Here is a 22,692-nt window from a genome sequence, read left to right as displayed (position 1 = left end):
GAAGTTCATAGATGAAAGTTTCCCACCACTTAGACAAGAAAAATCATAAGACCCTCAACAATTCCAAAAAGGAATCATTTGAGGTCATTGATAAATTTAATTAGTCCACGATAGTTAAACAAACTGCTTAAATCCTGCACTTCTTCAAGAAACATAACCACCACCTTGCAGTTCCACTCTTCATTTTACACTCTGGGCATCAATGTTGACATCATGTCATTTTTATATATGTGATTTTGCATAATTTGGGATTTGTACACATGATGATTCCATTTTAAGTTGTATTTCATGTTTTAAAATGAATCCGCAAAGTTCATTTTGACTGCTGTAGTATTTTTCTTTATTTATGCAATGTGTTTGAATTGGTCACATCATCTTGATCATTGTGCTGATGACATCTCTGGAAGTGACAGTATTATTATGATGTTGATTGCACACTGCTATATCCCTTGGTGGATACAAAAAAGTTTGAAATTCTTAGCTTTATTCCAAGTTGGCCCTAGTGTTTGGATTGTGTTTTAGCTTTTTTCAGACTTTGCCCTTGTCTTGTCCCTTGGCTCTGCTCATTTGATTCTGATTGTTCGCCCAGTTTTGACCCTTCAGTACTCCTTTTGACATGTTTTTCAGTTCCCTTTTCATCTCCTTTCAGTCTCCTTGCTCACAATAATCCTCAGGCACTATATACAGTATGTGCAATTAGAATGGGTTACATATGTAAGGTGGCACTATGGATTATCCAATGGTAGGACTGTTTCAACAAAATCTCACAAAGTATTTTGGTAATTGAATATCAGTAATATTGACAGATAACCAGAAGATTTTCTTTTAATTTTTGCTTCCTTAGGAAACTATTTTATATACACAAAAATCAAGAATGTGTATCATCCTCCCAACATTTCCCTTGTCCATGCTAATATAAACATAGGCCTCAGTCCTTAAGCAGAGACACAATTCTTCATTTGTGGGTAATTCTTCTATAAAATTATTATAAAAATGTAAATGGAATTGTTGTCATTGTTAATTTGTTACCCTCAATTGGAACACCACATTTAGATTAATAGATTTTTAAAAAATACGAGGAAACTCTCCTTTGTAAGAGATTTAATTGTTAATGTTTACTGATCTGCTCTTAAGATTTCAAGAATTTTTAGTATCCATTGGACTGAGGGCTTCATTTTATTTCGTGATTTTGGTTTTGACAATCGATATTGGCACTGACCAGGAGACGGTTAAGTCAGGCATCCATTTGTAAAATGGAGATAGTGAGATATTTTGGGGTAATAATTAGTCAATGTGTTCCATTTGCTTATTTTCTTTCCTGTCCCTGACAGGTGTAAAGCAGGGTGGGGGGAATAATGAATAAAATAAGTAATTTACATAATCTACAGTTAAATAAAGCATCTACATCTTATTTTGAATTCTGGAACAACCCCAACCAAATGGTTTGTTTTTTGTATTTAACAGTTTAACAGATGTGAGAAAAAGCATCAATAACGCATTTAAATCCTTATTTAGCACAATATTAAATGTCACATAAAAATATCAGTAATCTTTGCTTGTTTCAGAGAATGACATTAAGAGTTATCAGGATGGAAACATATATTTAAAGATAGAAAGTTTTAGCTTTTTTAGTAAATGTGTATTTAAGCAAGGGATTCCTGTGCAAGTTTATTGTCTTCTTTCCTCAAAAATGGATATGTACAACTTATTGATACAAAAATCTATTTTTTCAGTAATAAAAACTCTTCTAATAAAGGGCCCTTCCAGTTTATAATTTCAGTAAGTTTTACTGGTCTATATACTGTATCTCATTACAAATCATGGAAAAACTGTGTTTACAGCTGCTGCTACTTTATCAGCTTTCTGAGCATGTTGTTTTCCCAGTATCATTATCTCTTATATATATTTCTCTTCTGGTTCGTCTTGCTTCCACTTCAAAACCGGTCCCGCCCACATGCAGCCGACACGGCATTTCTCGATTCCTATTCGTCCTCTTCCAAACCCTTCCCCACGCTACCTGCGGCTCCTCTTCAAAACCGGTCCCGCCCACATGCAGCCGACACAGCATTTCTCGATTCCTATTCGTCCTCTTCCAAACCCTTCCCCACGCTACCTGCGGCTCCTCTTCAAAACCGGTCCCACCCACATGCAGCCGACACAGCATTTCTCGATTCCTCTTCCATGTCATGCACTATACTGGCCTGCTGAGCGTAATACATCCAACAAGTACTCGAGGTGATGCCACAATGGTGAAGTAGCTTTACCACCTTTGCGGGAGCCACCTGTGTCTTTACAACAGCTTCTTACACAGCAAATATCAGAAGCTAAAAATTATTGTGAACACATTCAGGAATACAACTCTTCTCTAGCATTTGCTTTCATGGGTGTACAGATAACTCAACCTCCTGGCCATGGACCATACTGTTTTAAAATACACGGGCAAATTTATCACCAAATCTCTCCACTATACGCTAACACTTCTACCTCTCCAGATATGGACAGTTGTATGTTTTTGACACAGCACAACCTACTGCAGTACGCTTACAAAATAAAGCAAACTCTGCATGCAGCGAAAATTTACTTCTCCAGCTAGATTCCATGCTCAGAACCATCAACCCCTTCGCTAAATCATACAAACACATGCACGAAATCGCTCAGTCCAATCCAGCAGCATCTGTACAAATGGTTTTCAAGGAAAACCCTAGGCAGGATTTACGATGATACAATGCCCCGACATGTCACACCGATTTTCGTCGGAGAAGATGGCGAAACGCCTGCCGAAAGGGACATTTGCATCTATTCCATAGGCAACTCCTGTAAACAGATTTCCACGCTCAATATGAATTGTGATCCTATGGTTTACCCACTTTTATTCCCTTACCGAGACATTAGCTGGCACAAAGATTTACAACATGTTCCCAATAAAAGAACCGCCAAGCAAATAAAGCTTATTCAATGCCAATTTTACGCGTACAGATTAGCCATAAGGAATACATTTAGTATTTTGCACTCCAGCGGCAAACTATTCCAACAGTACGTCGTAGATGCGTATGTTAAAATAGAGGGCGCACGTCTCAACTATCTCAGATTACATCAACAAGATCTGAGCGTGGAACTATCAGACGCACTGCAAGCAAACACTGAAAATAACAACGTACGTGTAGGCAAAGTGATCATATTACCGTCCACATTTCCAGGAAGTCCAAGATACATGCAACAAAACTATCAGGATGCCATGGCCATAGTACGTAAATTCGGAAAGCCTTATTTACTTATCACTTTCAGATGTGATCCTGCTTTGCCGGAAGTTCTACATGCACACTGCCTCTTTCAAGAAGTATTTATTTCTTCTTGATTTCTGAATTCCTTTCTCACCGTTTTCCATTCCTATTCTTATACCGCCGTATGCTACAGCAGGCACTGCTTAATATTATCTCTCACAGGGTCTATTGAAAACTTCATTGTTTATATTGTTTTATCATTTCTCTTCTCCATAATTAATTTCCACTTTATGCATGATAGTCGAATGATCATTTGTAGTGTTTTGTATAATGTGGGTTTATTTGAGCCTCAGCTATCATATGGTCAAACCAAGACTAGAGATTTATTAGAGTAATTCAAAAAGTGAATTATATGACTGCTTCATTTACAGGTATTAGATGCTGTCTTGTTATCTCTAAAAAAATCTATTAAATTATGCAAAACATTCAGCAATCTTAAGTTTAGGCCAATTATATCTTCACTAGCTGTGCTGCTTGTTGATGACAAGTAATAGATTAATTTAAAAATACTGTATTTGCAATCTCTTACCTAAAGTGTATCTTCAGCACCTTTCCTTGGTATCCACGTGTTTCTGAACCCCTCTCAAACACATTCTCGTAAAGCCTGCTTCTCAGATTCTCATTTCAAGGTGCCTTTCCTGCATCCTGTCTACTTGCCATCTTTGAAGGTGACTCTCCACATGCCTCCCGTGCTGTTGCTCCTCCTTGTGTGTCTCCTACATGCACTTTCTCTTCCATTGCATCATCAAAGCCAAACTGACCAATCAGATTTCTCAGAGAAACTGGAAACACAGACATTACTGTTTTATTGTATAGTAGTTAAACCCAATAGAAATGATGATTTCAATCTCAAAATTTAAATATACCCAGAGTGCAAGACATAACTTAAAAAGTGACCAATGCCCACTTATTTAAGATTATTTTGTAGCCATAATGCCATTTTAAGAGAAGTGTGATTTCAAATCCCATCTCAAAAAGTGCCGCTGTCATTTACCTTGGGGATGGTCAGTGGCAGAATCATGAGAGCTGAGCTGATCAATTAAATTTGAGTGAAATGCACTTTATTGTAAGTTAATAGGTTGGCAATGCAATTAATTCTTAATATACAAGTACACTCTGAACATGAGGGCAGCATGGTGGATTTTGCATGTTCTCCCCATATCTGTGTGGGTTTCCTCCGGATGCTCCGGTTACCTCTCACTATCCAAAAACATGCAGATTGAATGAACTGGTGATGCCAAATTGGTCCCACGTGTGTGCTTGGCGTGGTGTGTGTGTGTGTATTTGCTCTGTGATGGACTGGCACCCTGTTCAGGGTTTGCTCCTGCCTTGTGCCATGTGCAGGCTAGGATAGGCTCCACCCTGCGATCCTGGTCTGGTTTAAGTGGGTGAGAAAATGACATGACTTTGACTAAGTACAAGTTGGGCTTTTAATAAGTTAGTTACTTTATTGCTTCAAAATATGTTTTATTCTGCATAAAGTCCTACAACACACCCAACAGAAAAAAGTCAATGGGACATCTCTGCCCTCCATTAAAGACGTCTTTGTAAAGTGTTGCATCTGCAATACCCATAGCATTGTGAAGGACCACTCTAGCCCTCCTTGGTCTCTTTCTCCTGCTTCTATCTTGCAGAAGGTGCTGTAGCATTTGAAACCAGTTCTACCAGATACTTAAATAGCTTCTACCCCTTGGCTCTCTGGACTCTGAACTCTGTGCTGTCCCACTGCTCTCAGATCTACTCCTAGTAGTTTATTTATATACATTTGTTATACTTGTTATTACTGTTGTTTTTTAACATTAGTTATTATTTATGTATTACTATCTATTTCAAATTATTACTGCCTATTCACTTACTTACTGTATTATTTATTTATCTATTTATAGCATAGTATAGTACTTGTCTATAGTACCTGTCTTGTGCTTGTCCTCCGTTTATGTATATGTTGTACCGTGGTCCTGGTAAATGCTATTTTGTGCCATCGTATGCTGCAATACTGTGTGTGGATAGTATGACAAAAGAGCCACTTGAATTTTCCTTTGCTTTGCATTAGGTTTTATTTGATCATAAGATGCCTTGTAACATTGTTCTCTTGTGAAAAGTGCCATAAAACATAGCTAAAGATTAACTGGTGTAACAATGGAGGAAACAATTACCTCATTTTAAATTGGTAGATATTGTACAAGAATTAAGGGGTATAGAAAGTAGCAAACTTTGTATAGTCACAACCTAATTTTCTTAAATATAAGCACAAAAAAGCATGTTTTTAGACTGCAGACAGAAAGCGCCAGAGGGAACTCAAGTGATTTTTCCGACAACACACAGCAAAAAATATCTTAAGCCCAGAGGCAAACTGAAGGCTTAAGTGCTGTAAGGATGCAAAGCAGGCTGCCATTACATCAACATATTGTACTAAATTAACATTTAAAACTGAGGAGTGAAAGTTTCTTCTTAGAAAAATGATTTAAAAATCCCTGAAAAATGGCTTAATGTACAAACTGCAGAGTTTGAAATACATTTCTTTTCTAATGAGTTTTGAAAAAATATTACAAAACTGCCACAAGTGAATCCAATTGACTACCATATTCAGTATGAAAATGAAAAATCAGCTAAATCGATTGCTTGTGAGGTAGAGATTCAATCACCCCTGTCTAAAAATCTGACATGTCTTTCTTATCTTCTAACACATTTACAGATATTTTTGCCTTATAAACCTTCTTCATTTAATCTTGTGGACCAATGCTAACAGATGAACGAAGGTGGCCAAACTTTTGATAGAAGTCGTCTTGTGCGTGAATAAGGGCTTCTTCATCAATATAAACCGCTGGCCTCTTAGCACAGACAAAATACTGTGTCTTTCTAAGGCTCCATCCAAAGATATACATGAGGAATCCACAAACTGCTGCTGTTGACCTGCCAACACCTGCATTGCAATGAACATAGACCGTGTGGCCATTTTCTAGGAGCCCATGAAGAAGGAACACAGCCTGAGGTAGCATTCGGGTCCTACCTAGAAAAACAACAGATAATTAATTTTAGCATTAGTATTACCATTAAATTTATGCCAGTATAATAACCAAAACACAAATAAGTGTGGAGTCTTATTGAAACATGTTCTGGTAAAAAAGGGATTTAGGCAGACTGAAGTCCTGAGATGATCAGACCTAAAACAAGTTACTGAGAAGTCAATAATTCAAAACATCACTCAGCACTCAAACACTAAACTAAATCATAGTCAGAAAAACCATAAGCTAATGATCAGATACAGTAACACTAAACTATGAGAGACACACCGATGATTGGTTGTATTCACAATCTTAAGGGGCCAGGAAGTATACAGTGCCAACCTTTATATTGCCGCCACAGTGACATCACACACCTGCCTCATTAAACAGCCAGGTTTCCCAGAAAACCCACAGTATTTGTGCCAAATAACACAAAACTATATGTTAAGGTTAGACACTCAGTAATGAAACATATAGACCTTTTATAGCTTGCTTTTAAGAAGCAACACTGTCCAAGTCCTTCTAGTTTGTAACTGTGTACTTAAGATTCATAGTTAAGCTCCTGCCAGTCCCAACAACATGGTCGCATTGTGTTGAGCCATACCTTGCAACAGTTTGACCATGGGGTATCTATCAGTTGTACTGAGGATAAACTAGGGTGAGTGAGAGAGACAAAGAGAGGATGGTTAAAAAATAGACAGTTTTTTATTAAAAGCAAGATGATATCACAAATATATCCAAATGGTAAAAAGTTGAAGTTAAGTGAAAAAAATAATCAGATTCATCAATTCACTGATCTCAAGTGTATAAGTAAAAATGATAAAATAAAGAAATAAGCCAAATTTGATAAAAACACAATGATTCCAGTTTCTTGGGCTTCTTGAAGGGAACCAAGGACTTATCAAATAAGAAAAAAAAAAACCGATAATCCCAATGCTCTCCCCTTATTCCATCCCTTGAACAGCCTGGAAAAGGAATGACTTAGTAAAAAGGAAAATACAGCATTACAGGAAGCTCACAGGAGCTTCCAAGAAGACCGTAGTGTTAGGGCCCTGCCTGATCATAACATGCATCCACAGCCATACAAGTTTAACATTAGTAGCCAACTTAAACTGTCTGTCTTTGAGATTATATGAGAGTACCTGTATAAAATGCAATGTGTAAGGCAGACATAACATACAGTAATCCCTCCTCCATCGCGGGGGTTGCGTTCCAGAGCCACCCGCGAAATAAGAAAATCCGCAAAGTAGAAACCATATGTTTATATGGTTATTTTTATATTGTCATGCTTGGGTCACAGATTTGCGCAGAAACACAGGAGGTTGTAGAGAGACAGGAACGTTATTCAAACACTGCAAATAAACATTTGTCTCTTTTTCAAAAGTTTAAACTGTGCTCCATGATAAGACAGAGATGACAGTTCTGTCTCACAATTAAAAGAATGCAAACATATCTTCCTTTTCAAAGGAGGGTGCTTCAGGAGCAGAGACTGTCATAAAGATAGAGAAAACAAACAAATCAATAGTGCTGTTTGGCTTTTAAGTATGTGAAGCACCGCGGCACAAAGCTGTTGAAGGCGGCAGCTCACACCCCCTCCGTCAGGAGCAGAGAGAGAGAGAGAGAGAGAGATAGAGAGAGACAGAGAAAAACAAATATGCAAAAATCAATACGTGCCCTTCGAGCTTTGAAGTATGCGAAGCACTGTGGCTTCACTAAGCAGCTGCACAGAATGTAGCAACGTGAAGATAATCTTTCAGCATTTTTAGACGAGCGTCCGTATCGTCTAGGTGTGTGAACAGCCCCCCTGCTCACACCCCCTACGTCAGGATCACAGAAAGCGCAAGAGAGAGAGAGAAAGAGAAAAGTAAGTTGGGTAGCTTCTCAGCCATCTGCCAATAGCGTCCCTTGCATGAAATCAACTGGGCAAACCAACTGAAGAAGCATGTACCAGAAATTAAAAGACCCATTGTCCTCAGAAATCCGCGAACCAGCAAAAAATCCGCGATATATATTTAAATATGCTTACATACAAAATCCGCGATAGAGTGAAGCCGCGAAAGGCGAAGCGCGATATAGCAAGGGATCACTGTATAAACTTGACTGGGACCAGGTTCCTAGATTTGTGAGATTATCTCTTAATAATGGTGCCAGCCTACTGCCTTGGACTAAATTACTTTAACCATAAATCTTGTTAGAATTTTACAATGGATTCTCTTTCACAAAGCAAAAATGCATAAAAACATTTTAAAATAGTGAATACATTTAGGTGATTACAAGTAGAAAAATTAATAAAGACAGTATCACAAAATAACAAAAAACAGCAATGAAGACGATGAGCCAGCCAAGTGAAGATGACTTGGCTCACCGAATTGCCAAATTAAGAAAGATATGTACAATATAATGTTAACGATTGCCTTATGCCCTGTCTGTCTTTTTCATAAATGCCATTGGTTGCGTTTTCCTCCACTCCAAACTTACATACTGACTCCAGACTCAGTCTGAATCTGGCAAAAGTGTAGCCTTTAGTCTGAATCTGGCAAAAGTGCAGCCTTTAGAATAACACCGAGAAAGAGTCGACCACCAATATACCCCAGACTCGGAGCGTGGATACTCCCGGAAGTGGGGTGAGGAGGGCTGATGGGTTGCTTCAGCAACTTCAGTACCTGGCAGATTACAACCTGCAACCATCTTCTTGTAAGGCATGTACATAAGAATTTCACTGTACTCTGTTTACGTGCCAGTATTACTACTACTACTATCCAATCGCACAGTGTACCAGGCTCCAGCAGTGTCTATTTATGCCAGCTTTGTCTCTTTCCTAGAAGCCATGTGATAGCTGAGCAGCTCCTTGCACCAAAAAATATGTTTTCATTAAAAAAGATATCCAACTCAATATACATGTCGTTTCCTTTACATATTCTTCATACTATTTCATATAAATCAGGAAGTGATTGCTGTTTGACTTTCTACTCTTATCAAAAGACAAGACATTTTATGTTATCTATTTTACGATATCCATCCATCCATCCATCCATCCATTATCCACCGCTTATCTGAGGTCAGGTCGCAGCGGCAGCAGCCTAAGCAGGGAAGCCCAGACCTCCTTCTCCCCGGCCACCTCCTCCAGCTCCTCTGGGTGGACCCCGAGGCGTTCCCAGGCCACCCGGGAGATATAATCCCTCCAGCATGTCCTGGGTCTATCCCGTGGCCTTCTCCCAGTGGGACATGCCCGGAACATCCCCCCAGGGAGGCATCCGAATCACCTCAACTGACTCCTCTCAATGCGGAGCAGCAGCGACTCTACTCTGAGTCTCTCCCGGATAACTGAACTCCTCACCCTATCTCTAAGGGAAAGTCCAGCCACCCTGTGGAGAAAACTCATTTCGGCCGCTTGTATCCATGATCTTGCTCTTTCGGTCACTACCCAAAGCTCGTGGCCATAGGTGAGGGTAGGAACGTAGATTGACTAGTAAATCAAGAGCCTTGCCTTTTGGCTCAGCTCTCTCTTCACCACGATGGACCGTTGCAGATGCCGCACCGATCCGTCTGTCGACCTCCCGCTCCATTCTTTCCTCATTCGTGAACAAGACCCCGAGATACTTGAACTCCTCCACTTGAGGTAGTAATGTATTCCCAACCTGGAGAGAACATTCCACCCTTTTCCGGCTGAGAACCATGGCCTTGGATTTAGAGGTGCTGACTCTCATCCCCACCGCTTCACACTTGGCTGTGAACCACTCCAGTGAGAGCTGAAGGTCACTGTCCGATGAAGCCAACAGAACCACGTCATCCACAAATAGCAGAGTCATCCGCAAATAGCAGATACTATATTACGATATTATTATATTTAATTAATTATTTTACTAAGCAGTGGAGAAAACACAGTCTTTTGCAATATAAATAAGCACCATGACATCTGACACAAGCAAAAATGTATTATTTCTAAAGTATACGAGAGAAGAAGATAATAAAACATTAGAAATGCAAGAAAAACTTTTTTTTTCAACAGTGGTGTAGTAAAAAGGGCATTCTACTTAAAAAAATGACTGCCTGTCACCCAAAAAAATCGATAGTTGTCAGCCAGTACTCTTAACTAATGAAACCCTTTAAAAGCAATCCTGCATGATATTTTTACATTCTGGAAGTTAGCTCACAATATCTTTCAAAGTTTCAAATTTTTAACTGCCGGTAAAAAAAGACAACCACCTGAACTGGGCAGATGGTTTGGAAAAATTAATGGATGGTATTTGAATATCTACAAACAAAGCGTTAATGTTAAGCTCAATCATTGTAAATATGAACAGGTTTTCTTGGCACTCAAATGACTGCATCAAATGTGAGGCTAAAAATAAAAAGCTCTTAATTTGATATCCAAACCCATACAGTTTCAAGGAAAATCCAATATGCTTAGTGGTTGAATTAATTCATTAAAATATACAGCATGAGAATGTGGCTTAAAAGAGTAGTCCTCATCCATTTCAGGCATACTTACTGAAAACAATCTTGGGACAGCTTAGCTATTTGCTACATAGATGGGCATAATGGACTTAATGGTCTCTTCTTGTTTGGCAGATTTCTTATGTTCTCTGGCAGCTGTGCTATACATAATTATTTTGTTTTAATTTCTGAGTTTCATATGTTTAATAATCATGGTAAACCTCTTTCTGGGCCTGGGAATAATGCCTTTACAAAAACAAGCTTCTGAAGAGAAAGAATACAGAAGGCTAAAGGAATGATGCAATATAGTCTGATGCAGGCTGTTATGGGCAAGAAAAAGATGGTTGCAGGTTGTAATCTCCCGGGTTGATGTAACAGAAGCAACTCATCAGCCCACCCCATTTCCAACTGCATCCAAGCTCTAAGTCTGGGGAAAATGGATGCCAATGAAAGAGAAACTAGCAGCAAAGCGTCTGTAAAACTAGGAGATCTATCTGATCATCACTCAAAGAATATATAGAAAATGTTCCACAGTTAAGCAAGTCAATAATCAAGTTGACAGAAAACTTGAACAATATTTAACAGAAAATGAAAGGTGAAAAGACACACTTAAGTAAGTGTTGTGAGCAATGTAAGCGTATGTTGGAGAAAATCAAGAACAGCACTGAGAAAATGGAAACGTCATGAGCCAGTCCAAGTCAGGTGAGTACAAACTGTGTATATATCAGCATTTAACACATTAAATTAAACAATTCTCCCTTATAGTATTTTGATTATATTTTATACAGGGGCAGTGGTATTGAAGTGACCAAATGGGAATCAGTTATAAAATAAAATATTCTTTGAATTCAAATCTTTTCTTAACAAGCATACAGTCAGACTATTAAGGGGTGTGAGTGAAAAATAAACTTTAAAGCTGATGTTAATTAATGTTTAAATCTTGTATATTTATCTAATATAACATTCTTCAACCCACTTAACCCAATACACAGTCACAGAGACCCAGAGTCTATCCCAGCAGCAAGGGGTACAAGGTATGAGATAGTAGGATGCTAATACATTACAGGCCTCAATTACTCAGACACTCACAATCTACAGGTGAATCTGTATTAGAAGTTGACTGCTAAAGCAAAAAAAAAGTCTGATTAATGTGCTACAATGGACTATCTTACCATGTAATTCCATGAAGGGTTTCTAACTTGTATCTGTATACCTCTGTCTAATGTATTCTTAGTAAATTTGGCTTGTATTATAAACTGTATATTCAAAAAAGAAGGTATAAATGAACCACCTTTTGGCCCAAGCTTCCTACCAGCTCTACCTTGCAAACCTTACTTTTGCATCTTCCTATATCAGCAACACTGTTTCTTATGCATATCTGCCAATATCTGTTTCTTTCTGCATATAGGTTTCTTATGCATATCTGCCAATGTTCTCCTGCCTTGGGCCCTTGCCCAAAGCACATTTCATGTTCATTTTTTACTTCATAAGTTACTGTCCATTCTCTTTCTTGCATCATGCAAGATTATGAAAAGCTGGACTCTGCCTTGACAGCATCAGCAGCAAGATGGCAAACAGGGTTCAAAGTTTATTTATGGTGTAATAATTCACTCATACCAAACCAGTTAGCAAGCATGCCTTTGGGATACAGAAGGAAACTGAAATGTTTGAAGAAAACCCATGAGAACACAGGGAGAATAATTAAGCTTCACACAGAAAACGAATCACCCAGGTAATTTTTTGCTCCTGTTATGGTAACCACTGTACCAACATGAGACCCTACAGTAAGTGTAAGAAATATAATACATTGCAAAGCTTAGTATTTATTTCATTAATAACACTAAAATAACACTAAAAATAAATAAAAAAGGTAATAAACATACAGTAAAGGAGAGACTGCATTCATAACATGCACCTATGTACAAATGTGTACAATATGTAGTTCAACAAAATGAATTAATGTCATTTTAATAATGATGAAAAAAACAGATTTTTTTAATTTAGCAGTATATCTGTTAATGGCAAGTACTGTGTATTGTGATTTTTGTAGGTAAAGAAGACAGAATGTTCAAGGCAAGGTAACCCTACTCACTAATCATGGCACTGGAGAGTTGGAGAGTTGTGATGTGCTCTATGATGTTTGGCACATTTAAGTTAGAATTTCAATGTACTCTGTATACATGACAATAATGATTATCAGCACACACGATGACAATCACAAAATTTAAGGGTGGCAGTCAGACAGCTTGGGAGCACCAGCTTTTCAGGACATGGAATGCACATTGGGACAAATGCTTCTTTTAAGCCAACTTGTATGAGGTTTCAAATGTCGTCAGTTCAGTGTACTCAAACATAGGGGTCAGAACAGTTATCTGCATTGCTTAAATGCTTGTTAGGGTTCCCCACCATTAATTGCTTATTTCAGTCAAACAGCTGCATTCACAGTTTTTAATAGCTCTTTATTAGTATTCGCCCGTGTCACTCTGGGGCCCCCCACTGTTAATACGGAGCTCCGTCCGTACTATTATGCGGTGCATTGTGGACCACTGCAGACCCCTTAGTGTTTCCCGTTTCAGTTTGTATCTCGGGCAGTCAAGCTTTTGTTTTTGAAGCTTTTGAATTCCGGTCTTCATTATCTGTAACCTGCTGTCCATGTGTTTGGCCCCCTCGTTTAACCTGGTTATGACGTTTTACTTTGCTTTCTACTCTGTCTTACATTTCTGATCTCGCTTTATTCTGCTTTTGTTTCAATGACACCTGGTCCGTGGTGAATATATTTTCCCTTTTTCGAGTAATAATTTTCATTTGTTTGCGATACTGTGATGTTTATCGTACTGTTAATAATGCATCACTGTAATGTGATTCACCTATGCTGTATAGTTTGGACGTGTGAGGATGACGTATGTTTAATACGGAGCGTTCGCCTGTGTCACTCTGGGTCTCCCCACTGTTACTACGAAGCTCTTTCCGAACTATTATGCGGTGCATTGTGGAGCACTGCGGACTCTGTAGTGTTTCTTGTTTCACTTCGTATCTCGTTTAGTCGAGCTCTTTCTTTTTGGAGCAGTGCCTGCCTGGTCTGCGGCATTTCAGACGCACGTTGTAGGCGCCTGCGTTCATGAATTATATCCAGGCAGGCGCATGTTTGTATCTCGGTCACTCGAGCTGTGTCGTGTTGAATCCGTGCCTGTTTTGCCTATGCAGTTTGAGACGCGCGTTGTAGGCGTCCACGTTCATTAGATCTGTTCACGCGGGCTCGGTGTCGAAGCTGTGTTAGTTGTTGAGCTGTTTGGTTTTGGAGCTGAGACAGTTTTGCTTCTGCGGTTTCAGACGCGTGTCCGTACCATCTCGGGTTTGATGTATGAACCTTTGTGGACTCCGTAGTGTGTCCCATTTCACTCTGGGGCGGGGCGTTGACTCCTCTTGTTTTACTATGTCTGCTCCTGCGCTTTCACCACGCATTAGTGCCACTCACAATATGGCGGCGACGCCTGCGCCTTCCGTATTATGTCGGTTTTTACCATTTTGTGTAGGCGCCTTTGCCTTTTGTACTTTACCGCGGCTTCCGACGCACGATGTAGGCGCCTGCACCTTCCGGGTCCGCCTCCGCTGTGTGGTGTGGACGTTTAACTGTCGTTGTTTCTGCCTTTATATTCTGTATCTCGGTGTGCATGTGTTTCGTGCTTAGGTTTTTTGAAGCTGTTGCATTCCAGTTTTCATCATCTGTAACCTGCTCTCCATGTGTTCGTCCCCGTTCTTTAATCCCTTTATAAAGTTTTACTTTGTTTCCTACTCTGTGTTTTATTTCTGACCTCGCTTTATCCTGCTTGCGGCATGTCAGACGGTTCGTAGTCTTTCTTGTTTTACTCTGGGGAGGGGAGCTTTGTTCTGTAACCTGCTCTCCATGTGTTTGTCCCTGTTCTTTAACCTCTTTATGACGTTTTACTTTGTTTCCTACTCTGACGGTTCGTAGTCTCTCCCGTTTTGCTCTGGTGTGGGGGGGGGGGGGGGGGGGGGGGGGCTTTGTGTGGCGCCTGCGCACGTGCATAGTTTTTCCCGTTTCACTCGGGGGGGGGGCTTTGTGTGGCACTTGCGCACTATGTCTTTTGCGTCCACGGGCAGGTCCCTGCGTCCATATCCGGTTTACCATTCTCGTTTAGTAATATGGATGTTTTTGCTGCTGTATACATCTAAATTTCTTCTTAGGGTGAATACAGTTTATTCATTCAAATCTAATAAAATATTTAGAAGGAAACTGAAGATAAAAAGTGTAGGACTCGGAATTATTCATCCATTTTAAGTTTCAAATTATTTGGTGATATCCTTGAAGAGAAAAATCTATGATATAAAATGACCTGACATGACAGAGTTAAAACAGTAACAAGCTATGAAATTAAATAGGGTCTGTTACGGCAAGGATTGAATTCTAATTAAGCAATTAGGGTTGAGTTGGAACAAAAACTGCAGCCACTGTGGCCCACTGTGACTGATGTTGATCACCCCTGCTCTACAGAGTTAACAGTTAATGCATCATACCAATAAATGAATCATAATGTGATTTTATATAGTGCCATCTTTAAGATAATTTACAGAATAGTAAAGATTATAATGTGTCCAGTACAGTATTTGCCTGGTGATGCTATTATTTTGATACATGGAGGGTGGGTGCATCTGGGGAAATGTCATTTAATTAAATAAGCATATCTGTACTAAAGCGGTTTTGCTTTGTGGAGATGTGATTCTGTTGCCTTTGCTGACACCGACGGCCGGCAGAGTGGAGCACAGCAAGTTTAGTGTACAGGTTGTGGTGTTCGTGTGCCAGCCATGGAGTCTGGGAAGCCTACTGACTCTGGGAAGCCGCTGCGTTTGACTCTGGGCAGAACGTATGCACCTTGGTGGGAAGCCGCTGCGTGATGAAATATCATGGAGGGTGGGTGTGTCCTGGGACAGTTCATTTCAACGCGCTTCTGTTATTGGTTTTCTTCATGCAGTCTCGTGTTTGTTTTTTTATGGCTGTGTCGTCGTATATGCGGTGGTGTGGGTGGTTGCGTCCGGATGGCAGTACAACCTGGCGTGCACGCTTCACCTCAGGTGTAGTTCACAGGTCGTAGGCATGGGAAAGTTTCCAGTTAATTCAATAACCCTAGTTGAACTAAAGCGGTTTCTTTGTGTGGGCGCGAGCGCCTTCGTTCATTGTTTATATCCATATGGGCTCGTTTACAGGTCGTAGTTTACAGGTTGTGTTATTTGGGCGCCACCTACTGACTCTGGGAAGCTGCTGTGTTTGACTCTGGGGCACCGCGCCGCAGTGCGCATGTGCTTTGGTGCGTCCGCCGCGTTCGCCGTGCATAAATTAACTGTGGTTTAGTAATATAGATCACCCATAAAATCTAACACACATATCATATTATCTTTGGACACAGAAAAGGCATTTGACATGGTTGAATGAGACTATCTGTTTGGGTTTTGCTCAAATATATGTGCATGGATAAAACACCTTTATACCAGTCCAGAAGCCTCTATCTGTATTAACAACATTATCTCAGACTTTTTCAAACTAGAATGTGGTACTCAACAATGATGCCCTCTATCACCATTGCTTTTTGCAATCACCATTCAGCTATTGGCCATTCACTTTTGAAATGCATCAGAGATAAAGGAGATTATCAGAAAAGGACCTGAACAGAAAATATCATTATATACAGATGATATGGTACTGTATATATCACACCAACAAGTATCTTTACCAGTAGTCCTTAATACACTAGTAGAATTTCAAAAGATATCTGGACTCAAAATCAATTTGAATAAAAGTGTGCTTTTTCCAATTAACTCTCTGTTACACAATAGTAGACTGGGCATCTATCCATTTATTTTATCATAACAGTTTAAAAATCTAGGGGTAATCATCACAGATCAAATATATGTACAGATCAAATCCCATTATAAAGAGTACCGAAGTAGCGAAAATTTCAGAATAATGAATACTTTGTGTGAGCCTGAATAAACGTTTGTAGGACATCATGTTAAACAAATATTGTTTTAACAAAATGTAAATTTCAGTATAACAAACATTTTTTTGACCAAAAATGGCCACCTAAAATAATAATGTGAAGCAAAAAATACTTAATGCCACACCTACACTTTCGCAGAGTCTCAGGAACCCTGCTACAGCTGTCTCTTTCTTGTTAGACCAAAAGAAAATGACAGTTTGTTGCTAAATTTCAGTCTCGGCATGGCTCAGCGAGGATATAGGCATGACATCATACACATAGCCGAATCCTGAGTCAGTGCTCCACCGAGCATCCACATGGGTAGTTGTGTAGTGTGCAGATACTGTACTGTTCGAGTTTCATAGTGCTTCTCAAAGTATACTTTGAGATAAACAAAAAAATAGAGAAACGGCATCAGTTTAAGCTGAAAGAAAAATGAACAATCTCGAAAAAAGTTGAGTCTGAAAAATGATGTGGCAAAAGCATTTGCAATCACATCTTCATCTTCATGTAATGTCTCATTTTAATTCTGTATTTTCATACTTAAATTCTGTTACAAAAAAATTAAACCTAACATCTCATTTTGAAATACAGTATTTTTTGTAGTTTAAGAAGCGCTGTTTTTTTATACAGGTATTGTCCAGATTGGGTCACAGAGTTGCACAAGAAACAGGAAGGTGAGTTCAGGTACTTTATTACTGTAAAGAGAAAGCCCGTACAATCACAACACTTCATTCAAAATAGGAGCTGTTAGGAGCTGCGACACAGGCAAGAGTCCTGCTTTAGCTCCTATCGTCAGATTAGAAGAACACCAGTGGCACGGATTCACTGATGTGGCAGGTGAGGTCTGGAGAAGAGAGAAGAAGAGAAGAGTGCTGTCACAATACTATACTTATTTCCCCCATATTTGTTATAACAAAATGTCTGTTATAACGAAATATTTTTATGGTCCCATGAGTTTTGTTATAATGGGAGTCTACCTGTATAAAGAACTTTTCAACATAATTTTGTTATCAGCATGGAAAAAAATCAAACAAAATGTGAACAGATGGTCTACCCTCCATCTCACATTAACAGGGACAATCAACACTGTCAAGATAAACATTCTCCCCAAGTTTCTTTTTCTATTTCAGAGCATCCCTATATACATTAACAAATCATTCCTTAAGAAATTAGACTCAATTATATCCTCATTTATTTGGATTCTGAGATGTCCATACATACTGTACTAAAGGTGACTCTACAAAGACCTAAAGCAGAAAGGGCATGGTACTACCTAACTTTCATTTTTATTACTGGACAGAAAATATAAAAGCATAAAGACCTGGGGCCTCATGCATAACGCCGTGCGTAGAATTCACACTAAAACATGGTGTACGGACAAAATCGGAAATATTCGTACACCCAAAAAAATCCAGATGCATAAATCTTTGTGTTCGCCAACTTCCACGTTCTTTCGCTCCATAAATCCCAGTCAGTGTGAAAAGTAATGCACATGCACGTGCCTGCTGCCACTCCCCAACTCCTCCCAGAATTACGCCTCTTTTTATATGCAAATCAATATAAATAGCATTTAATCTCAGCATTCTGTGAAAAGACAATGGCAAAATCACATGGAAAAATAGAAGAATTTCAGCGAATACCAAGTGGAGGCAAGGAAAAAGTACTATTTGTTTAAACAGTGGTATAAACAACAAAAGGAAGTTGATCGAGTAACATAGAGTGTCAGAAAAACTCGAAAGCTCAAATTCACAAAGTCGCACAGTGCCCAAAATAAAAAAGAAGTTGTCAGATATCAAAGTCGCCATGAAAAGTACATGTTTAGTTATTCTATCCATCTATCCTTCCAGTGTTGCGCCAGCCCCAGCAAAAATACAGCACGAGGCAGGAACAATCCCTGAACAGGGTGCCAGCTCCTTGCTAGCGCTGTGACACTGTGTCCTCACATTTTTAATTATTAACAATATAGATTATTTAAATGATGTTAACATTTTTTCTGTATAATGTAATAAACATATGTTGCTGCATTTCATCTTAAAAATGATATCGTCAACATATGTAAATACGTGCTAAAGTGGCTCAAGTTGTGCAATATTATAACTATCGCAAGCTTACAGTGAGGTACAGTAATCCCTCCTCCATCGCGGGGGTTGCGTTCCAGAGCCACCCGCGAAACAAGAAAATCTGCCAAGTAGAAACCATATGTTTATATGGTTATTTTTATATTGTCATGCTTGGGTCACAGATTTGCGCAGAAACACAGGAGGTTGTAGAGAGACAGGAACGTTATTCAAACACTGCAAACAAACATTTGTCTCTTTTTCAAAAGTTTAAACTGTGCTCCATGACAAGACAGAGATGACAGTTCCATCTCACAATTAAAAGAAAGCAAACATATCTTCCTCTTCAAAGGAGTGCTTGTCAGGAGCACAGAATGTCACATAGATAGAGAAAAGCAAACAAATCAATAGGGCTGTTTGCTTTTAAGTATGCGAAGCACCGTGGCACAAAGCTGTTGAAGGTGGCAGCTCACACCCCCTCCGTCAGGAGCAGACAAAGAGAGAGAGAGAGACAGAGACAATACGTGCCCTTTGAGCTTTTAAGTATGCGAAGCACCTTGCAGCATGTCATTACAGGAAGCAGCTGCACAAAAGATAGCAACGTGAAGATAATCTTTCAGCATTTTTAGATGAGCGTCCGTATCGTCTAGGTGTGCGAACAGCCCCCCTGCTCACACCCCCTACGTCAGGATCACAGATAGTCAGCGCAAGAGAGAGAGAAAAGTAAGTTGGATAGCTTCTCAGCCATCTGCCAATAGCGTCCCTTGTATGAAATCAACTGGGCAAACCAACTGAGGAAGCATGTATCAGAAATTAAAAGACCCATTGTCCGCAGAAATCTGCGAACCAGCAAAAAATCCGCGATATATATTTAAATATGCTTACATATAAAATCCGCGATGGAGTGAAGCCGCGAAAGGCGAAGCGCAATATAGCGAGGGATCACTGTAACTGTACTTATAAGTACAAACAGTTCTACAAGGAACACTTGGTGGACTGATTGAGTGCATTTAGAGTTCTTGGGATGAAACTGTTTGTGAACTGCGAGGTCAGTACAGTACAGGAAAGACTCTGAAGCATTTGTCGGATGAGAGCAGTTCAAATAGCAAATGACTGAGGCAGCGTGTGGTAGATGCTGTATACCGATAATTCTCTTTCCGATCAGCTGCTGTAGAGCTGTGATTACACACTCAGATACAGTGATATAAATACTCCAAGTGGTGCAGTGAGAGTAATATGGAAAAAGATGATCCGCTGTGAAAGAAGAAGAAGAAGAAGAAGGAGGAGCAGTGAGAGTAACAATGCTAAAGCAGCTATGGTATTTGGAATAGTTTGGCCATTCCGTGGACCATTATATTGTTACGGGTTAATTACAATCAGATGCCTTAAACTAATAAACAATATGCGGTTAATTTCAGTGTATATGATAAAGCTGTGTCAGGGATGTGGATCTAAAAAAGAAAGGGAAACCACACTGGAACAAAAACACTGCTTTGACGCTGGGTGCCGCCAGTTTGCAAAACCGAGCAGAAAACTTGTGTTCATGAGGCCCCTGAACATTTGCACAGATTGATGAATATGAACAAGACTGGTCTGCAACAGAAATACAATTTTGATGTACAGTACTATAATAATAATAATAATAATAATAATAATGCATTTTATTTATGGGGGCACTTCACATTAGCAGTAAATCTCAAAGTGCAACATAAAAGTTAAACAAAGGCAAGGCAAGATAAAAACAGAGATAAAACAACAATAAATATAGCATTCTTGTTAATAAGCTTTCCTAAATAGAAAAGTCTTTAGCTGTTTTTTAAAACAGCCCACAATCTGCTGTGTTCTTAGGCTCTCTGGTAGGGCATTCCAGAGCCGTGGAGCAGCAGCTGCAAAGGCTCTGTCTCCAATTGTATGAAGTTTGGTCACAGGGGGGCGAAGGCGGTAGGTATTTGTAAAACGGAGGTTTCTTGTAGTGGATTGTAGTATAAGGAGTATAAGGAGTTCCTTAAGATATTGTGGAGCATTTCCATGGATACAGTGGTGAGTAAACAAACAGAGTTTGTATTCTATATGGATTTGGATAGGGAGCCAATGAAGTGATCGAAGGATTTGTGAAATGTGTTCATATTTCCACACCCTCATTAGGATTCTTGCAGCACTATTTTGAATTTGTTGTAGCTTTTGAAGGCTCTTGTTGGGTATCCCGATGAGGAGTGCATTACAACAGTTCTTGGACATCCAGGCCTCAATCTCATCCAAGCAAGAGGAAAAAGTTGATGGAGGTGTAAGAGAAGTCGAATCCAGTCTCACATAGAGCTGTGTATCATCGGCATAGCAATGGAATGAAACTTCATGCTTGCAGATGATGTGACCCAGTGGTAGTATATAGATATTAAAGATGGTCGGCCCAAGGACTGATCCTTGTGGGACCCCACAGGTGACAGTGTGGGTATGAGATTTAGCATCCCCCACGGCCACATACTCAGTCCTGTCTGTAAGATAGGACTCAAACCACTCCAAAGCAATGCCAGAAAGTCCAATTGTATAGTGAAGATGATGAAGGAGAATATTATGATCTACTGTATCAAATGCAGCTGTAAGGTCCAAGAGGATAAGGAGTGATGGAGAGCCATGGTCAGCAGCCATCAGGAGGTCATTGGTGACTCTGACCAGGGCTGTCTCTGTGCTGTGAGAAGTTCGGAAACCAGACTGAAATTTTTTAAACAGATTGAATTTTTTGAGGTGATCCTGAAGCTGAACCAAAACCTTAGACAAAAATGGAAGGTTAGAGATCGGACGATAGTTTGCCATCACTTTAGGATCCAAAGAGGATTTATATGCCCTGCTTTGTGCTGCAGTAAATACAAATTAACATCAATATACCAAAAATCCAAATGTTCATCAATCAGTTAGAATATGGAACCAAAGCAGGATGCACTTCAAAGCAGAGAAGCTTTTATCTGTTACTCCTCTACATGATAATAACCTCTCAAACCTACACAGTATTTAAACTTTGGAAAATGTTAAAGATTTTTTTTGCATCTTATGATAAATTATGCTTCAAATTTAACTTCTCAGCAACACAATTTTTCCACTACTTTCAAATCAGAAATTTTGCTAAAAGGAACCTACCCAATTTTCCTCACCTCCCACCCATTTCTAATAGAGAGGCAAAACTGATCAGTCATGAAAACTCAGACTGCATCTTCTCAAAGATCCTAGGTATGGTGGGAGTAAAGGATCTTTCACTTAATATCTCAGAAAAGGAGTGAAAGGCAGCAATACACAAAATGCTAGCTCCATATGTGCAAAGCATTCAATCATTCAATTTAAAATATTTAATTGAACACATCCAAATGTATCCAAAATGTATCCAGTGCAAAATCCAACCAGCAAACATTGCAATCTAGTTCCAGCCTCACATGTAATTGCATATGCCACACTGCTAGCTTGTGGACTTGTCTTGCTCAACTGGAAGAACCCCAACCCACCTTTTATAAGTAAGTGGGTAACAGATGTTCTATACTATATGAAATTAGAAAAAATCAAATTTGCACTTAAGAGCATCCATTCAAAACTTTTTTTAAATATGGCAAGACCTAATTAATAACATTTTAGAATAAGCATTTATATCAAGGAAAAGGAAATTATCCCTCTCTTTCTCTTGTTTAGGAGATGTTGTTTTGTTAAGTTTGACTGGATTGTATGCAACATTATTTTCTTCATTGTACAAGTTAGAATTGATTGTATGGAATGTTATTTTCTTCAAAATAAATAAATAATATCACATAAGGATAAACATGCAAGGTTGATAAATGTGAGTTTTCCCTCTGCAGTCAGCTGTATAGACCATCAAAATATGATTTGGTTCAACAGCCTCTGTCAGCCATGAAGAGGAAAGATAACTCATAGTAAA

General features: G+C 39.2%; 1 protein-coding gene across 1 annotated transcript in view; it reads right to left on the bottom strand.

The window, feature by feature from the left end:
• Window positions 1-5,995: 5,995 nt before the first annotated feature.
• epm2a (EPM2A glucan phosphatase, laforin) overlaps window positions 5,996-22,692 on the bottom strand; it is a 187,719-nt gene continuing 171,022 nt past the window's right edge. The window contains exon 4 of the mRNA XM_028797889.2: window positions 5,996-6,291. Within this exon, the coding sequence (XP_028653722.1) occupies window positions 6,005-6,291 (287 nt within the window). The 3' untranslated portion in view covers window positions 5,996-6,004. The remainder of the gene's footprint in view (window positions 6,292-22,692) is intronic.

Source organism: Erpetoichthys calabaricus, chromosome 3 (genome assembly GCF_900747795.2).
Source record: "Erpetoichthys calabaricus chromosome 3, fErpCal1.3, whole genome shotgun sequence".
NCBI classification, from domain to species: Eukaryota; Metazoa; Chordata; class Cladistia; order Polypteriformes; family Polypteridae; genus Erpetoichthys; species Erpetoichthys calabaricus.
This window is presented reverse-complemented; position numbering and strand designations above follow the sequence as displayed.